This window comes from Paramisgurnus dabryanus, chromosome 13 (assembly GCF_030506205.2).
Source record: "Paramisgurnus dabryanus chromosome 13, PD_genome_1.1, whole genome shotgun sequence".
NCBI classification, from domain to species: Eukaryota; Metazoa; Chordata; class Actinopteri; order Cypriniformes; family Cobitidae; genus Paramisgurnus; species Paramisgurnus dabryanus.
This window is the reverse complement of record NC_133349.1, coordinates 29,847,962-29,866,041: the sequence shown is the minus strand read 5'-3', so window position 1 is coordinate 29,866,041 and position 18,080 is coordinate 29,847,962. Positions and strand designations below refer to the sequence as shown.

Genomic DNA, 18,080 nt, shown 5'->3' with positions numbered 1-18,080 from the left:
TTTTTTCCGCTTTAAAGGGACACTTCACCCATTTGCATAAAGCTTTGTATAGTTAGAACCCCAGTCATGCTTTTGAATGGTCATGCATTATTTCCTCAGTTGCCGCTGAGACAGGAGAAATACAGATTTCAGTGTTGCACTTCCTTCTTTCAATGATGTAAAACTCGTCATTTTGCATCATTGAAAGAAGGAAGTCCAATATCTTTGTTGAGAGAGTGAGACTACAAACACCCCTTTTCTCGGTCAAATAGGCACCAAATTCTAAATGTATGTTACATTTTGACTACAAATATGACGCACTTTCAATAAAGATGAATGTTTCTACGGGTGAAATGCTCCTTTAATAGGTCAACTGACATGCGTACAAGTCACATGATCATTCTTTAAATATGGTGCGGTATGTTTGATTAAGGACAAGACAGAAGAGGTGTGTTCGACTTCATGTGGCGTCACAAAAACCGTGAGAGCGATTCGGGGGTAGGCTGCTCTGTATGCTTTCGAGTCGCCCTTGCGGTATATTGATGTCATCCGCATGTTGATCTGTGCAGCACCGTATGAAGTCGAATACCCTCGTCTGCATGATTTCTGGAATGCCTCAAGGTACATTCAAATTATAAGCGACTTTGGCGCTGTGTGTCGCTCATGTCTTTCAAAAGAGGTGTTTCTAAATCTGGTTGTCATAAACAAATGAGTAACGTCCTCTCCAGTAACTGACGAGAGATGGATGACGTGAACTCCACTGCATCGTTCTCATTAGAAGTCACTCCCGAAAGTCACTCATAATTTGCAAAAAGTTAAACATTTCTCAACTTTTTCACCAACGGTCACTGTCGCTCGTGTTGCTGGAAGTCGCCAAGCTTTCATTGAAATCAATAAGATTGCTTCGCTCTGCTACTGCTAGTCTGAATTCAGCTTTATCGTGAGACAACAAAATTACGTTTCAGTCGCATAACATTGGTTAAAGAACACAAATTGTCTGATTCACAATTTTATATTTCCTTTGGTGTGTAGGTGTGTATTAAAGTGAAAAAAAAACTATTTGTTTTTTACCATAAACCACATGAACACATAGTATTTTACCAAATCCATACAATAGTGTTGTTTTTTTAGCAATGAAATAGGTGCACTTTAATGGAAACACTTTTATTTCAATAACTTACAATAACAAATGCTAAAGTGTTTGCACAAATCTTTAATGAAAACACAGCTACTGTCACAGTCCTGTCAGCAGGTGTTTTCTTAGTCTTTTGTGAGACTGTGACAGCCCTGGGTCTTCCTGGGACATCATGTGTTTTGTCCTTTGTATCAGGATGTATGTCTCGACCAATGTTTTTGGCCTTGTCTCTTGTATGATTGTGAGCACATGGTTTTTTGATGCCATGTGTTCTCCTTTGTCTTGCTGTGCTTTGTATTGGCACATCGAGCCTGGATTCAATAATTTCTAGCATGATATGTTTGCCATGCCATGTCCAGTTTTAGGTCACAGTGTTTGGGTTCAGACACTGTACTTCTAGTACTTTCTGTCTTGTGATCAGTGTTTATTTTGTGTTGTGTTATGCACAACATGCGTCAACAAATCATTTTTAGGTGTGACTTCTTAATGGACAAATGTCATTAAAGGTATGAAAGTGATGTATGTGTTAAATTGCCTTATGACTAAACATAAAGAATTAGCACCGTACATGCCTAAATGCCAAAGATTACACCCTTCATCCACCCCTCCTTTATGCAGAGAGTGGGCAAAAGTGTACATTAGCTTCCTTCCTCCGAGCATTAATGTGTCAATCTTGGCTGGCAACTGGTCTAGTCTGGTTCTTCTCAGCAGATCCAAAACCCTCACCATAATCCTTTTGAAAGATCTCATCCTTCAAAACCCCTAACCTTTCAGCACCAGGCTAAGCTTCGACTTCAGCAATGCAAAAATGCATTTATTCAGCGTCCCATGATCTCACTGCATAGTCAATGTCCTGCATCATAAATCACTACTTTAGCACAAATAGATATACATCTTTTGCAATGTCTCAATATGATTCAACTGTCTGTCTGAACATGTGATTGCACAGTCATGTGAACAACTCCTGACATCTGGAACTATACCCTTAATAAACGATAAAGGACATCAGACATTGTAAGGACTCATAAAAGTATGCATCATCATTAAAAACAACAACAAAACAAATCCTATGAGACATAATTCAGCCTCTTGGTTGTCTTGAGTGATTAACATCACACTTCTGGAACTGTTTCCTGGATATGCTTGTCTTAACTATCGCTGAACTGTCATATCCAATGACCTTCTTTTGTGAGCGTAAAATTGCCCAATTTGCATCCTAACCTGGGGTCAGGGCTCTGAGGTCACCTTTGTCGCAGTCCCAGGAATGGATGATGCCTTGGAGTGCCAGTGTCTGAGTAATGGAGGTGTACACCCTGGACACAAACATGGTTGGCATTGACAAGCTGGCCAAAGTGACCTAGTCACCCCAGCGCCAAAACTCCCAACCACACCCAAACTGTGCTGTCAGAAAGCCGTCAGTGTGCAGACTTAGCCTGAGAGCCTGAGAAATGTTTATTGGGCAATGTCCTTCTTGTCACAGTCACTAGTACATCAAACTTGAATGGATTTCACACAAACGTGACGGATGAAGCATGTTCTCACACTGTGTTAAGAAAACTACTGGTTTGTTTCAATCAATATAGTTGTTGGCTCATGGGATGCAAATTATTGAGGTGGACGTTTGAAACTTTGGGGGTTTCATGCTTGCCTGCACTGTGCCCACCAAAGCTGGAGCTTTATAGCAACTCTTCACTGCAAAATAGTAAAGAGTTAGAAATGAGTATGTGTTTTTGGGATTGAACCCACAACCTTTTGCGTTTCTAACACAATGCTCTTCTGCTGAGCTACAGGTTTTATCTGCTTCTATGAGGGTTGTTATATTCTGATGTGTAAGCACGGCATGTTGCATGTAGGAAATTGGTTCTTTGTGTGTTTTTTAAAGACGGTATACGGAAGAACATCATTCCTGCATTATCCCGCAAGTATAGCCAGCTGTGTGTGTGTGTGTTAATGATAACACACATATGTAAATACTTTTCAGGTCTAGTGCATGATGTTCCTCTCAGACTGAAAATGTGTGACAAAAGAGAGAGCAACCGAGTGAAAAAGAGACAGTGGAATCTGAGCGCCAAGGAAAACACAGCTACACTTGGGAAACAATCAGCTCGATATTAAGCAGGCTTTACAGGGGCTTCAGACACTTTAATACACAAACAGCAGGTTTTAGAGAAACAGCATTAATTCATGATAAGTCGTAAGAAGTGTCTCCAAGGAAGTGCAATCTGTTCAGCTACTAGTTGTAAAGATGTCTCTGGACGGCTGGGCCCTCAGGGACGCACTTAACTAGTTCTGTGAACTGGCGGACATTTTGGCAGACCTAGCGTGAGTGTCATTTTATAATCCCACGTCTACCTTTCCAAGCCGTCAGACATTATTGGAAATTACGGTTTGCAGATGCAGCGGAGAAAGCGGGCGATAGATCGTGCATCCCAGGAGCCACTGACTAGACTTTATACATGAGAAGAGAAAAATGACCCAGCATGACGTAGACAAGGACACAGTTCAAAAAAATATATAATGAGGAAGATGAGAAAACAGGGGCAGTGAGGTCTAAAATCACATGCTCAGATGTCTTTAACAGCACTGGGCTGAACTGAGGTAATGGCACGGCAGATCAATGGCATAGTAGTATTAAGTTAATTTGAGCAAGTCTTCGAGGAAGCAATGCTAATGCATTGTCAGGGTGTTACTAATGGCGCTTTCCCACTGCATAGGACCCCATGGGTCAGGTAGTGTCAGCTCACTTTACATTGGCTTGGTTAGCTTTTCCACGAGTTTAGTATCACTTTAGAGTGGGGGGGGATTATAGGCGTGTCGTTATTTTTGCGCTGCCTACTGCTGTGACATCATACAAGTGAGAGTGTCGTTGTACATTCCCATACATTGACCACCACAAACATCACGTTTATCACTACCTCTGTTTCACATGACAGTTTTTATACAATCACCCAAGGCATAAGTCGACGCACTCTGCTGAGCCTCATTTAAGTTGCAAAAATGCAGTGCATGCGGACCTGCACGTCACGCATGTGCCGCCACAAAACGCAAGTTTAGAAAACACTGGTATGGTGTTCCATATTTTCAACCTGTGGATGTTTTTCACCGCAAAAAGGGAGTTCGGGAGCTTACAACAAAGCACAGATGACAACAGGCTTGCTCGACAGCGCACTCACGCAGGTAAAGCTAATCTTTCGTTTAGCATGACGCTCGTCACGATTCTCTCAGACCAATCAGTGATCTACAGTGTTCTCACTTCACGTTTTAGTATCAGCTCAGCTCGCTTGGAACCCCAACCGAGGTGGTACTAAAAAAAGCATCGGGTACTACATACTGTATCCAGTGGAAATGCCCCCAAAAGTAAGCTGATTCGACCCAAACCATGGGGTACTATGCAATGGAAAAGTGCCATAATGTGGGTGTGCTAAAGCTACACAGTTGCTAATTGGTCGATAGGGTGTTTTGGTGACCTTAACCCAAGTCTCTGTGATATTCTGTTCTCTGGTTTCATCCATGTAAATCAAGGATGGGCAACTTCAGTCCTGGAGGGCCGGTGTCTTACAGAGTGTGATGGCCATTGATGCAGCCACACATTAGAGCGGTAACTACATGACATTACATTCACATTTCTGTTTACATAATTTGTTCCTTTAGTATTTAATGCAATATTTGTTACAGATCACTTCATATTATAGGACCATAAATGAAAATGACAGACACAGTTGTTTTGTTTAAGTTTATTTTTCATTTGCATTCTTTCTTACCACCAACTAGTTTGGGTGCACACTTTCTAGTTAGTGGTTTATTTCCTTTTTGCTAATATTTATTTCTTTGAGTTTAAGTTACCTGTATGAGGAGTGGGGACTTGTCGCTGCTTAGTGCTGTGTGGAATGCCTGTGGAAGTCTGTGTCTATAGAGGACCGGCTGGCAACAACAACCGTCTTTTAAGTTCCTGGAGTATTCCATGTTTGAAATTAGCTGGGGGGAATGTATGATGGTTTGTTTTGTCTGATATAATTTGTATATTGGCTAATGGTCTAATTTGATAACATACTTTGAATTGTGTTATTTGATTTGGTTTACATTTTTTGTAAAATGGATTTATTTAAATCTATTTAAATTGTGTTTTGTGTTATCCCCTGTGTGTGTGTAATGGACTAGTCCGGTGTGTATATAAGTTCCCTCATGTGTCATTTGAGTGGGTTTTTTTGTTCAGGTTAGAACTCTTGTGTTAAGTTTGTTTGCTTAGTTTATGTTAGCACAGATTTGAATTTCTTTATTCAAATTTAATTTGCTATTTTTTATGGGTTTGAGCTTAAAATAAACCTTTTTTGTTTGGAAAACCTGTGTTCTTTTTGCCTCTGGCTGCTTGGTCCCTTACACAGAGTTTAGCTCCAACCATAATTAAACACACCCGAAGCAGCCAATTAAGGTCTTACTAGGCATATTAGAAATTTTAAGTGGGTGTGCTAAGGCAAGTTGAAGCTAAACTCTGCAGGACACCGGCCCTTCAGGACTGCGCATCCAGATCTTAATGATTAATGGTAAACAAACTTGGCTTGCTGTCCTCGAAGGGAGCTCTGCAGCTGAGCTCTGAACCTTCAGAGAGAGCGAACCTGAGGCCGGGGCTCGAGCCCCAAGTTCAACCCCTACTTGCAACAGAATTGCACAGAGGAAGAAAAAGAGCAAATAAGGAGGAGATGGGGAGGAGGAGGGATGCCGGAAAAACTGCAGCTGGACCCGGAGGCCAGATGGCTGCCTTATATACGCCCATAATGATGATTGACAGACCTGAATGTTTAGGCTCCTCTCGAACCTATGTTTACAACTACAATTAATACGATTTTTATCCCCATCATTCATAAGTCAAACAAGTGAAGCAAAAAAATCTACTTAGTTCCACGAGGCAAGTAAAATATTGATATGAACCTCTTCCCCTCCAAAAACCTCTGAAAATCGCAGCACTTAATGTGTTAATACAGAGAGGTAAATGTTACCTTGGGGGGCATGGCTGAGTATTGCAGGGCACCACACCGGTGGATGGCCGGGTTCGGGAGTTACAGTAAGAGGCGTTCACCTGCACTCTCAGATCCCTGTAGCATGATGATTTAGTGACCATCTGACCTGAGGACCAGACAGAAAACATTGTATCAATGAAGAAGATGTTTATTTTATATAGCGCCTTTCCACAAGCTCACGGTCGCTTTCCGGAAAGAGACTGGACTATTTTGTACGTAGACAAAACATAGTTTAAAACTAACATTTTTGGAAACACAAACAAATACAAAACATATTAAATTATACAATGTATCGCTGTTGCCTTTTTTTCCTGCGGTTTTATTACACATAATTTTATGATAGATGAATGTATGTGTACCCCCTGGCACCATCTTGTGCCCCCCCCAGGGGGCCATGGCCCCCAGTTTGAGAACCACTGATCTAAGAGACAGATAAGGGCTGATAAGGGTGAAGTAAATCAGCAAGACAGCCAGGTGCAAGTCCATTGAAAGCCTTGAATGTTAGTAGAAATATCTTAAAGCTAGACTCCAGCCAAATATCGAAATTACCACGTTTTACTCACCCTCAAGCAATCCAAGATACATGTCCATCATCTTTAAGACGAACACATTTGTAGCTATTTTAGTAAATGTCCTTACTTTTCCAAGCTTTATAGTGGTAGAAAACAGGGATCAGGCAACAACTTCTGACTTTAAACCCCCAAAGTGGGAATCCATCCTTCACAGAAGTCATCCACACGGCTACAGGGTGTTAATAAAGATCTTTTGTGATTAATCGATGTGCAAATTTGTAAGAAAATATCCATATTTTAAACTTGATAAACTATAATAACTAGCTTCTGGTACGACACCATCTTGGATGTCTAAAATAAGTGCTCGTATGAAAGATGATGAACATATGTATCTTGTATTGCTTGAGGGTGGGTTTTTATATTTGGCTGGAGTATCCCTTTAACATGATTTTTTCTTAAAATAAGTGAAGCAACAGTTAACCATTGGAGATCATGCTAAAGCGGAGTGACGTGAGCTCTGCCCCTGGCCGAGGTAAACACACATTTAGGACATACTGCACCCTTTGTTCTCCCAAAAGTGTCTACTTGGCTATAATCCAAAGCATAAATCTATAAATCCTTCTGCAAAGTTATTTGAGTAGATCTAACTATCGCAAAAACTGTGGCCATTGACCTTTGCCGCTGTTGTTCTCAGAGGACATGTTATTTCAGAGTTAGTCTGAAGGGCGTTTGACCTCTGGGTTAAAGGACACAGTACAGCAGGTATTGTTCATCTTCATCGCTTCAGGCTCTCTACACACCATTACAGAGGACTAATTTCAGGTCTGGTGTTAAAGGGGAGGAGGGTACAGCCCATCTCAGCACAAATGATGGGAACAGACCTGGGCTTGCTGGCTAACCTGAAGGTGAACTTTTGAGTTATTTTGAGTTACACCTGTGATAAGAAAGCTATGGGTAGCACCTTAAACCTATTGTAGAACATACACTCTTAGAAATAAAGGTGCTTCTGAATGACCTTTCTTCATCACAAAAGGTTCTTTAGGGTGATAAAAGGTTCTTCAGATGTATGTATAATGTATAAAAGAAAAAGGTTCTTTAAAGAACCTTTGACTAAGTAGTTACTTTCGCTTGTCTGGAACCGAGCTCATTTTCATCTATTATACTGTATGACACTCGCATTTTATAAACGTTGCCTACGCTATAGGATTTTGTTTCTCTCTTCCTGTCTCGTCCTCAAACAGAGCCAGTTACTGGTGCTGTGAAGCTCTTTAAACCACTGATCTACTGGCCTCCAATCATCGTGATGCTTAGCCAATGTCTGACCACCAACGACCGATCGCTTCCCTTTATTTCAAAAGTTAAAATTTTTAATACATTTTAAAGTAGACAGTTTTCTTTATTTTTAATGGATCACCCAGCAACAACCAATCCCTTCCTTTACTATATTTTATTTTATTTAAGGCTATTAAAACTTTTAATTGACATAAATGTTTATAATATAGTATAATATATAGTATATATACTTTTCCCACAGGGTTTTTCTCCTAGGAGTTTTTTTCAACCCCTTTGGAGTCAGCTGACATTAGCTTAACACTGCAAAAAATGACTTTCTTACTTAATATTTTTGTCTTGTTTTCAGTGGAAAATCTAAAAACTCTTAAACAAAAAAAAATGCCAATGGGGTAAGAAAAAATATCTTGAAATAAGTTTACTTTTTCTTAAACACTTAATTCAAGAAAATTTTCTTACTTCATTAGCAGATTTTTTTTACTTGTTTTAATCACAAATTCACTTAAAGTTTATTTTTTTTTTGTCTAAATCTAGACTTATTTTCCTAGGTCATTTTGCAAATCAAGAAAATACATCTTAATTTAAGAATATTTAGATATTTTTACTGAAAACAAGACAAAAATACTAAGAAAGAAAGTCATTTTTTGCAGTGAACTTAGAATTACATTACGTTACATATACATTGCATTATTACTCCGCTCACTAGTACGAATTAATTTAAGCACCTTCATTTTTAAGAGTGTACATCCCAAAAGTAAGTCTTGTGATCTACAGATTTGTAGATTTTACCTTTTGGTAAAAGTGAATTCTTAATTTAAAAAAATTGATTTACCATGTGTGTTTATACTAATAGACTTTCAAATGTGAATGCATCTAACATTTTGTCTAAAGAGCCAACAACAAAAGTATAGTCTACAAAGTAGAAAATAGAAAATGAGAGTTGTTTCAGATTTTATACCACGGGTCTGTTGAATGCTGTATTCTGATTGGCTGAGAAATGTTCCGTGGGTATGCATTAATTTCTGATAACCTAACTTGTCAAACCGCACACCTAACTTGTCAAATGTCTTAAAAATAGGCACCAGGGCAATGTTGGTGGTAACCGTGGTATAAGTTCATGTCACTACTTGCAGGACTCAAACCAGCAACCTTCTTGTTGTTAACTATAATGGTTAACCACTACGTGGTATGACATCAAAATTAGGGTCATTGCAATTTTATATGTAAGGAATAATTGACTCCGGTCCTTTGAATTATTTGAAAATAATGCACACCCAAGGTGCAATGCGGCATGACGCAAAGCGGAATAATTCAATGGCCCGTCGTCAATTATTCCTTACATATAAAATGGCATTGACCCTAATTTTGATGTCATACCACGTAGTGGTTAAACATTATAGTTAACAACAAGAAGGTTGCTGATTTGAGTCCTGATTAGTGCAGTATATGATAAAATGGGTTAAACTGAGCTAAGGGTGTTACATTATTATTGGTAGCTGAAAGCAAATCAAATTTGAGTAAATATTTAAAAAATGAACAATGAAGTGAAATGACTTTGTGAATGACAGGAATTCCTGTTGATGTTCTCTTACGTGCAGATTCTTTGTGGGTCTGGATGTAAGCCATCAACACTGTGTGCTTGTGCAAGACACTGAACCCAAGGTTGCTCTACTTACTCTAACTGGTACTGTTCCTGTAATGTGTTCAGAGTCAAGACCAAGAACAGCACTGCACTCTCAGAAAAAAGGTGCAAAAGGTGTCACTGGGATGGTACCTTGTAAAAAGGTGACCATTTTGGTACCAATGTGTACCTTTGAGGTACCAATATGCACCTTTTAAGTACAAACATGTACTTCTTGAAAAGGTATCGCCCCAGTGACAACTTTTATATCTTGTACCTTTTTTTCTGAGAGCGTGCTCAAATTCATCTGAAATATCCATAACTCCAAACCTATAAAGTCATAATAAAATAATACACCAAAACACTGCTGTGTGTTCCTCAGAAACACTTCTGCTATGGATTTTTTTGAACTATTTTAGTGCCGAAACAGTAAAAACTTTGTATAATATGAATATTGCATTTACATTCATGCTTTTATTTTTGAAAACAACTATATTTCTCTTGTGATATTGCTAAATTATATTAAGACATAAAAAGCAAGATACCTTTTTTATTTTGTCAATGTTTGTATTCATTTCACTGACATTTTTGACGCACCCTGTTTTTTTTGACGTATTAATAATTAAAAGAAAAAGTTATTGACTGGATTTGAAGCAGAATATTTTACATCCAATCTCATTTATGATGTTATTAAATAAATCAGCAATTTAGGTATATCCATACAGATAAAATAATCCTGTTAGTATGAGACCAAGACATGACCAAAACCTTCAAGAAATGGTTTCAAGATCAGTCTTGAATACTACAACACTGGAGTCAGATGCTGGGGGCTTTTTAATAAAAAAAGTTTCGAAACAACTATGGTTTTTATTACGTTGCACTGCATAAAATACAAATATTTTGAAATATCATAAGATATTACGAACTTTTATTCGTTTTAACTTTTGACCTCTGCATCAAAAGCATCTTCTGATTGAATCAAGACGCTGAATCAAATTACTTTGGATATAATTATGTTCATATACAAAGACCATGATGCAGCGTGTTTACAAGTGGGTGTGTTATATAATAACACATAGTTATGTCATCGCTCGGCTCTCAATTTAGGCTCAACAGGTCAGATGAGATCGCTCGCTTCCCCGGCCAAGCACCAGCTTCAGATCTTTATGGAAAAGATCTCTATGTTTAAAAGTAAAGCAGGTTTCCTCCAGAATTACTCGGGTGTTGTGATTATGCAGACTGACATAAGATAATATGCTTTACCTCCTGCACAGGTGGCTGAGCACTGCGATCGAATGATGGCCCAGGTATAGTTGTGTTTTGGTTGGTTCTGCTTGTCTGTATCTTCCTTGGATAATGTGTATTCCCAATGAATGCCTGGGTTCCAGCCCTGCAGAAGCACCTGTGCAGGAATTCAACAGAATTTTGCTGTCAACCACATATAAAATAATAAAAACTTCTTCAATATTTCAAGACATTAAAGGCTTAGAGGCGGGACACACCAAAGCTTTTTTAAGCGGCTGAAAAAGCCTGGAGGACGCTGAATGCCAGCTGTTTTAGCAGCTGAGCGCCGGTTTTCTTCAGCTGAGCGCCGGCTTTCTTCAGCTGAGCGCTTTGGTTACTGTGATACTTCTGATTTGTTTATCAGTCGTTGTACGATGCGCCGGTTGGTGGTTGTCATATTTTGTCCCGCCCTCCTGCAGTGTGATTGGACGGCCATGTGAGAACTGACATTGACGAGCAGAGCTTTTCACTCAAAGTTGAATCTCATTCTACTCTCGGCGCTCATCACGGAAGCTCCGGCATTCAGCGCGAAAAAAAAAAACGCTTGCTGCTGGCTGATTGGAAAACGCTGAGCTTCCATTGGAAACAATTGAAAACACGTGTCAACCGGGGACGTCAAAGCTTTGGTGTGCACGCCCCCTTACTCCACTTTCATAAAAAAATCCTGATAATTTACTCACCCCCATGTCATCCAACATGTCTATGTCTTTTTTTGTTCAGTCAGGAAGAAATTAAGTTTTTTTTTTTTTAGAAAAACATTTCAGGATTTGTCTCCATATAGGGGACTTTAGTGGACCTCAACAACCTTTACAGCTTAAATGCAGCTTCAAATGGCTCTAAATGATCCCAACCGAGGCATTGGGGTGTTATCTAATGAAACGATCATCATTTTTGCAAAAAAAAGATTAAAAAATATGTACTTTTAAACCACTTCTTGTCTTGCACTAGTCATGTGATGCATCAGCGCAACCTTACGTATTACGAAATCACTTGGAAATGTCACACATTACATATGTGAAAGGCACACTTGCGGACCATTTTAAACAATAAACTGACACAAAGACATTAATTAGTATCATTCCACATACAACAACGTTGGAACGGTCCTCTTTCCCAACACTTGTAAACACTGGAGCGCTAGTTTCACATACGTCATGCGTGACCTTTCAATGTGATTTCGTAATACGTAAGGTCACGCTGATGCATCACAACGCTAGTGAAAGACAAAAAGATGTGGTTTAAAAGTACTTATTTTTTGGCGAAATGATGATCGTTTGTTAGATAAGACCCTTATGCCTCGGTTGGGATCGTTTAGAGCAGAAGCTGCATTGAAAATGTAAGCTGTGGAGGTCCACTAAAGTCCACTATATGGAGAAAAATCCTGGAATGTAATTAATTTCTTCTCGACTGAACGAAGAAAGACATAAACATCTTGGATGACATGGGTGTGAGTAGATTATTAGGATTTTTTATGAAAGTACAGTCGCACTGGACTGTTTATATCAAATATATTTTGGAGGGAATCCGGCTGGGGTTACTTTAAACGGGGTGAAACAGCATTCAACTACTGTACATTTAGCTTTGGCTGTATTATAAAATGATGTGCCTATACAGTAGGCACTTTAACGCTCTGTTATTTGCTCAGTTACACACTTGACTGCTGTATGTTATGATAGTAATTTACAGTACTAGGATCTACCGTACCTCAACTACCAGAGTTTCATTAGTTGGTCCAGTAGAGGTGAGACTCTCTGGACGGTTGTAGGGTCTCTTGTAGTCAAACACAGCTCCAGCGATGGGGTGTCTGCCAGGCCAGTCCACCGTCCAGCGCCCATTGAGATGATATTTCCTCTGCAGGTTCCTCAAGGCCAGGTATGAACTAGAGGAGTTAAGCTCCATCACACGAATGCTACGTGCTCCAGCTGGTATGGTGACCACCCGGTAGTACTCTACAAAAGAGAGAGATTTGGAAAGAGGGGAGGTTTTGCAGACAGGGTTTAGATGAATCCAGGACTAGACCTTGTCTTGCCCTGTTATGTTTATTTTTTTCTGTTATTCAATAAAAGTCTTTTGTTCAAGAGCAGTCTACAGTTGGGTTTTGTCGTTCCCCACACATGACAGATCTGAGACTATGAGAGCAAGCTTTAGTGGTTTGATGATTTTTGCTTAAAGGGATAGTTCGGCAAAAATTATATTAAACCCATGATTTACTCACCCCCAAGCTGTCCGAGTTGCATATGTCCATCGTTTTTCAGAAAAATACATTTTCGGATATTTTAGAAAATGTTTTAGATCTTTCAGTTGATTAAATGTAATGTTACGGGGTCCACGACCTTCAAGTCCACAAAAAGTGCATCCATCCTTCACAAAATAAATCCAAACGGCTCCAGGATGATAAACAAAGGTCTTCTGAGGGTAATCTGTGCGGTGTTTTTGTAGAAATATCCATATTTAAAACTTTATTAACTAAAATAACTACCTTCCGGTAGCACCACCATCTTAGTCGCGTCCACATTTAAGATCAGAGCTTTACGCAGCTTACGGAGGCTACTCTGCTGCTGCTCTGTGCCCCCGCCCTCCGAATTTGTCATACGTCACTAAGAAAAGTGCGTAAACTACGCTAATACTCTCTCCTGAATACAGAGGAGTCTAAGATGGCGGCGCTACCGGAAGGTAGTTATTTTCGTTAATAAAGTTTTAAATATGGATATTTCTACAACAACACCGTGCGGATTACCCTCAGAAGACCTTTATTTATCAACCTGGAGCCGTTTGGATTTATTTTGTGAAGGATGGATGCACTTTTTTTGGACTTGAAGGTCGTGGACCCCGTAACATTACATTTAATCAACAGAAAGATCTAAAACATTTTATAAAATATCCGAAAATGTGTTTGTCTTAAAAATGATGGACATATGCAAATCGAACAGCTAGGGGGTAAATCATGGGATTAATATCATTTTTGGCCGAACTATCCCGTTAACTTTACAATGACAATGGCACTAGGTCCACAATCGTATCCTGTTTTCGTAAGGTTCAAATTTGTGAGTCTTAGACATGTCTCTGCTATTCACATACTGTGATTAAAGTTAATGCCTATTTAAATCAATTGCTTCTGATCCTGACTCACAGTTTGTTTGTTTGTTTCTCGTTAGTTTGAGGTTTTGTGCCAAAGTTTATAGAGGTGCTGTAAAGCTAAAGATAGAAACATACGACTAATGTAATGTTGTTTGGTGTATTGTCCCTTGTAGATCTTGCAGGTGGAGTTGTCGCCTTTGCAGACACCACACACGTCAGGCACAGCATTTGACCCCAGCACCCTGTCACAGCCGACGCTCTGAAAACACACATCAGAAATTAATAGCTGTAAACAGTCATGACAGACCAGTCAAATCACTCACAGAGGGTGTAGCAGATGTTGAAAGCAAACAATTTGTATTAATGAAATGCAGGATAAACATTCATGACATTATGCAGAAATCAAACTGTATGCATGGGTTGATGACATGAAATCTAAAACAACATTTTGCTTCCAAAACTATTGCAACTATTGAAAATTATGTCATCATTTACTCACTCTCATTTTGTTACAAACCTGTATACAATATTTTTTTTTTTTTTTGATGAACATGAAGAAAGTGTTTTGGGTGAACTAACACTTTAATCGAGAAAAAATTGTACTTCCAAAAAAAATTTGATGTACCACACGACCATTTAATGTTGACAAAAATTGTAGTAACCTTAAAAAATGGTGACTAGTCGCATTTGAACCTCCAAGTTAAAAACAAACCATTCATGGAAACATAAGGAGTCCCTTTTTCAAATCTGCACAAACTACTTATGTCACAGGCTCGCATATAATCCAAAACATTATTACTGACAAATCACTCAGATGATTCATCATTTCTGCTTATATAAACTAAATCCTAAAGTGGATTTTTTTCAGCTCCACTGCAATTGATCACCATTTCATACTGAAACAATTTCTCTTTCATAATATAAAAACAGATTTGAAATGCTGTCAAGTCGGAGTGAAAGTCAATTAAGCAGAATTGCAAACATTCAATGCCTGTCCCAGAGCGCAGTCTCTGAGGAAAGAGACTTTTATTGGGTTCTCTGAACCAAATCCCGCTTTGCGTGAAAACACTAAGATGAAAGCAGTCGCTTAGTCGCTTTTCCTCTCAATGGGAATTTCCATGGTTGTAAAAACCGTAAAGCCATCCACTGTGAGAATTTCCAGCATGCTATAAAGAAAGCGCTCTTCAAAGGATTGTAAACCTGTGGCTGTGATGATAACGCACAAACTGTGTCAATGTAGTCCATTACCAAATGAAAAGGCATCATATTTAAAAGCATAAAGTGACTTAAACTGACATTAGTAAAAAAGAACATAGCATGTACAACTTTTAAGTGAGAAAGATAGCTCAAAATAGGGTGTGTGTGTCTGAAGGTTTGTATGAATAGACTTTGTGTGAGTTTATATGGTTTATAACATTATTTTTAAAATTTAAAGTAAAGTGCTCTCACACAGTTGCTCGGACACTTGTCCGTGGACAGCCTCATCTTCACCATATTAGTCAAGCAGATAAATTGTAATTTTGAATTTCAAGGTTATTTATAGCGTTTAGTCACGGCTTAAAACTGTGAGTGTGAAATGTCATTCTTACCTCACAGATACCGTCAATGCAAACATCAGACCTGTCCTGTGTACAGAGCGTGCCATCCCGAACTTTACTCGAGAGGGCAAAGAAAAAGTCGTAGCCTTCGGCATAGCAGTAGAGCTTACACACATCCTGATCTAAAACAACAACGACAACAACACAAAAAATATTAGGTAGGGTTACACATAATAATCATAGAAAAAAGTTTTACATTTAATAAGTATTTAAGTATTACAAGTTATAACATTTTAATCATGACCACACTGTATTACCATTCAACCACCAGCCCACATAGTAGCAGTGTATATCCCCTTCACATTAAGCAACAATAAAGTTAACTTCGACCAACCGTCCACCCGTGTGTAGGGTTTCCATTTGTAGTGCCATCCACGGAAAGGCTTGCTGTTGAACTCTGCACACTGCACAGCTCGGAAATCTACAGCGTTGTGAGGACAATCTTCAGTGTTACATGTTTTATAAGTACGAGATGAACCTTCGCAAAACTTGCCACCATACATCGGCCTGAGATAGAGGACAAAACAGACAAACAGCAAGCAGTGGTGGGGGTAACGCATTACAATAACGCACACGTAACGTAAAAGTAACTTAAAAGTAACGTAAGTATTACTTTCTTTGTTACTATGGTCTAAATGTACCTTGGGTTGATACAGTGTCTTTCTCTGTAGGTCACACCACTCTCACAGGTCCTAGAACAGCTGGACCAGCCAGACCAGGCTGACCATTGACCATGAACTGGCTTTGGACCTTCATCGCCCTGCTTTACACACTGACCACGACGACACCACTGTAAAAAAATTAAGTCTTAGTGCTAATGCCATAATAACATAAAATGCATCATTTACTCACTCTTATATTCTCAAAAACCAATGTGAAACACAAAATGTGACTTTTGAAAAGGCCTAGCGCTAGGATGGCATAACAGGGGGGGAATTTAAATTCCTGGGGGGGGGCTCCACACTATACTTTATTGGGACTGATTTCCTTCTCCTTTTTATTTAGTTAATCATTTATTTATTACGGTCACCTATATTATTGCCTGTAGGCCTATAAACATTCAACTTTCACTATTAATTTGCCTAACAATCTTAATAAGGCTGATAATCATGTGTTATCTCTTACCTAATCTCATGATTTCAGTGCGCAAATGAAAAACACTGACATTTCCTTGATTGATGATTCGGCCAGGCATTTTTTTTATTGAAGTAATTGTTGTTTTTTAACCTGACATGTCCTCTAACCCTACCCAAAGATACACTGGTTATGCACTTTATTTCCCCAGTTTGAACATGTTTATTGAAAATAAATGTCTTTTGATGTGATATATGATGCGAGCTGGCAAAAGCTGGATTTGAAACAATCACATCAAAAGACAGATCTATGAGCCTTCCGCACTACTGCCTGCACAACTAAAGATGTTAAAGTTTTGCATCTACAACTTCATTGTTGGGCGGACAAAATGTACTATTTGGTTCACTCGATTTATAGGCATAAATAGGTATTTATTTATTATATATCATAAAAAAGTTATTGTGTATTTTTGACCTTTAAAATGTTCATGTACAGGCATGTATTTTTACAGAGAAAATCATCAAAACAGATATATTAACTAAGTGCAGATAGCAATAGATGCAATTTACACTATTTTATATTTTCTTTTGGCATGTAATAATAAATTAAAAATACAATTGTTAAGTTTTATTGTATTTACGTGTTTGGTGTTGCAGTGCACCCTTGTCATCACTGGCTAAAGAAATGAGACATTACAGACCATCATAAAACGGTAAGTTCAATTACATATTTAATGCATGATAAAATTTTGTGTTTAAGAAATGCAAGAATAACTAAAGAAAAAGTCACAAAGCCGTCCTTGTGATTCTCCTGTCCCATGCTCTTATTTTGAAGGTCATTGTTTCTGTGGTCCCTCATGTTTTCCCTGCCATTCTGTCCCCTCATTTGTTGCCATAAACGTTCATTGATACTCCACCCACTGCCTGTTTGTTGTCATGGTTATTGATTGTTTCTTTGTTTTTAGTTTATTAATTTGTCAGTTGTTATTGAATGTTATGCTTGTCTCAGTTGTTTTTGTGCAATAATTATATGAGAGAAGCAACATGCCATAGGCTAATCAGACATATTACACCCGGCGCAATGCAGCGCAATGCACGACGCAAGTGTCTTTTGCTAGTTTTCACCCAGCGCAATTATCATTTTCACGCTTAGCGCCACGTTGGTTAAAAAGCAAATGCATTTGCGCCCCCCTTTTGCGCCCGTGGGCGTTCTGGTATGAAAACGAGGTGTGTTCAGGCCCATTGTTGGCGCATTGCTATTTTGAGGCAACTAAAATAGAGGCGCAATATGTTTTTTTGTTATAAACGGAACGACAATGCGGGTTTACACGTGTGACAAGCATAATATGAAAGTTAAATATGAAAGATTAAAGAATTGAATATAAAATATTATTATTGAGTCTCTTGGACATAAATGAGGACTAATTATGAGATGTTAGAAGGCGTAAAGAGCTGCTTCACCTGCAGCCTGGTAAGTAAATAAATGCTTTGCTTT

General features: G+C 38.7%; 1 protein-coding gene across 2 annotated transcripts in view; it reads right to left on the bottom strand.

Annotated features, from left to right (window-relative positions):
• Positions 1 to 18,080, bottom strand: part of adamts16 (ADAM metallopeptidase with thrombospondin type 1 motif, 16) — an 86,577-nt gene that overhangs the window by 21,698 nt on the left and 46,799 nt on the right. For both annotated transcript variants that reach the window (XM_065246330.2, XM_065246331.2), the window contains 7 exons: positions 16,154 to 16,302; positions 15,847 to 16,019; positions 15,504 to 15,634; positions 14,050 to 14,173; positions 12,541 to 12,785; positions 10,816 to 10,954; positions 6,109 to 6,235 (listed from right to left, as the gene is read on the bottom strand). In XM_065246330.2, coding sequence (XP_065102402.2) covers positions 6,109 to 6,235; positions 10,816 to 10,954; positions 12,541 to 12,785; positions 14,050 to 14,173; positions 15,504 to 15,634; positions 15,847 to 16,019; positions 16,154 to 16,302 — 1,088 coding nt within the window. The remainder of the gene's footprint in view (positions 1 to 6,108; positions 6,236 to 10,815; positions 10,955 to 12,540; positions 12,786 to 14,049; positions 14,174 to 15,503; positions 15,635 to 15,846; positions 16,020 to 16,153; positions 16,303 to 18,080) is intronic.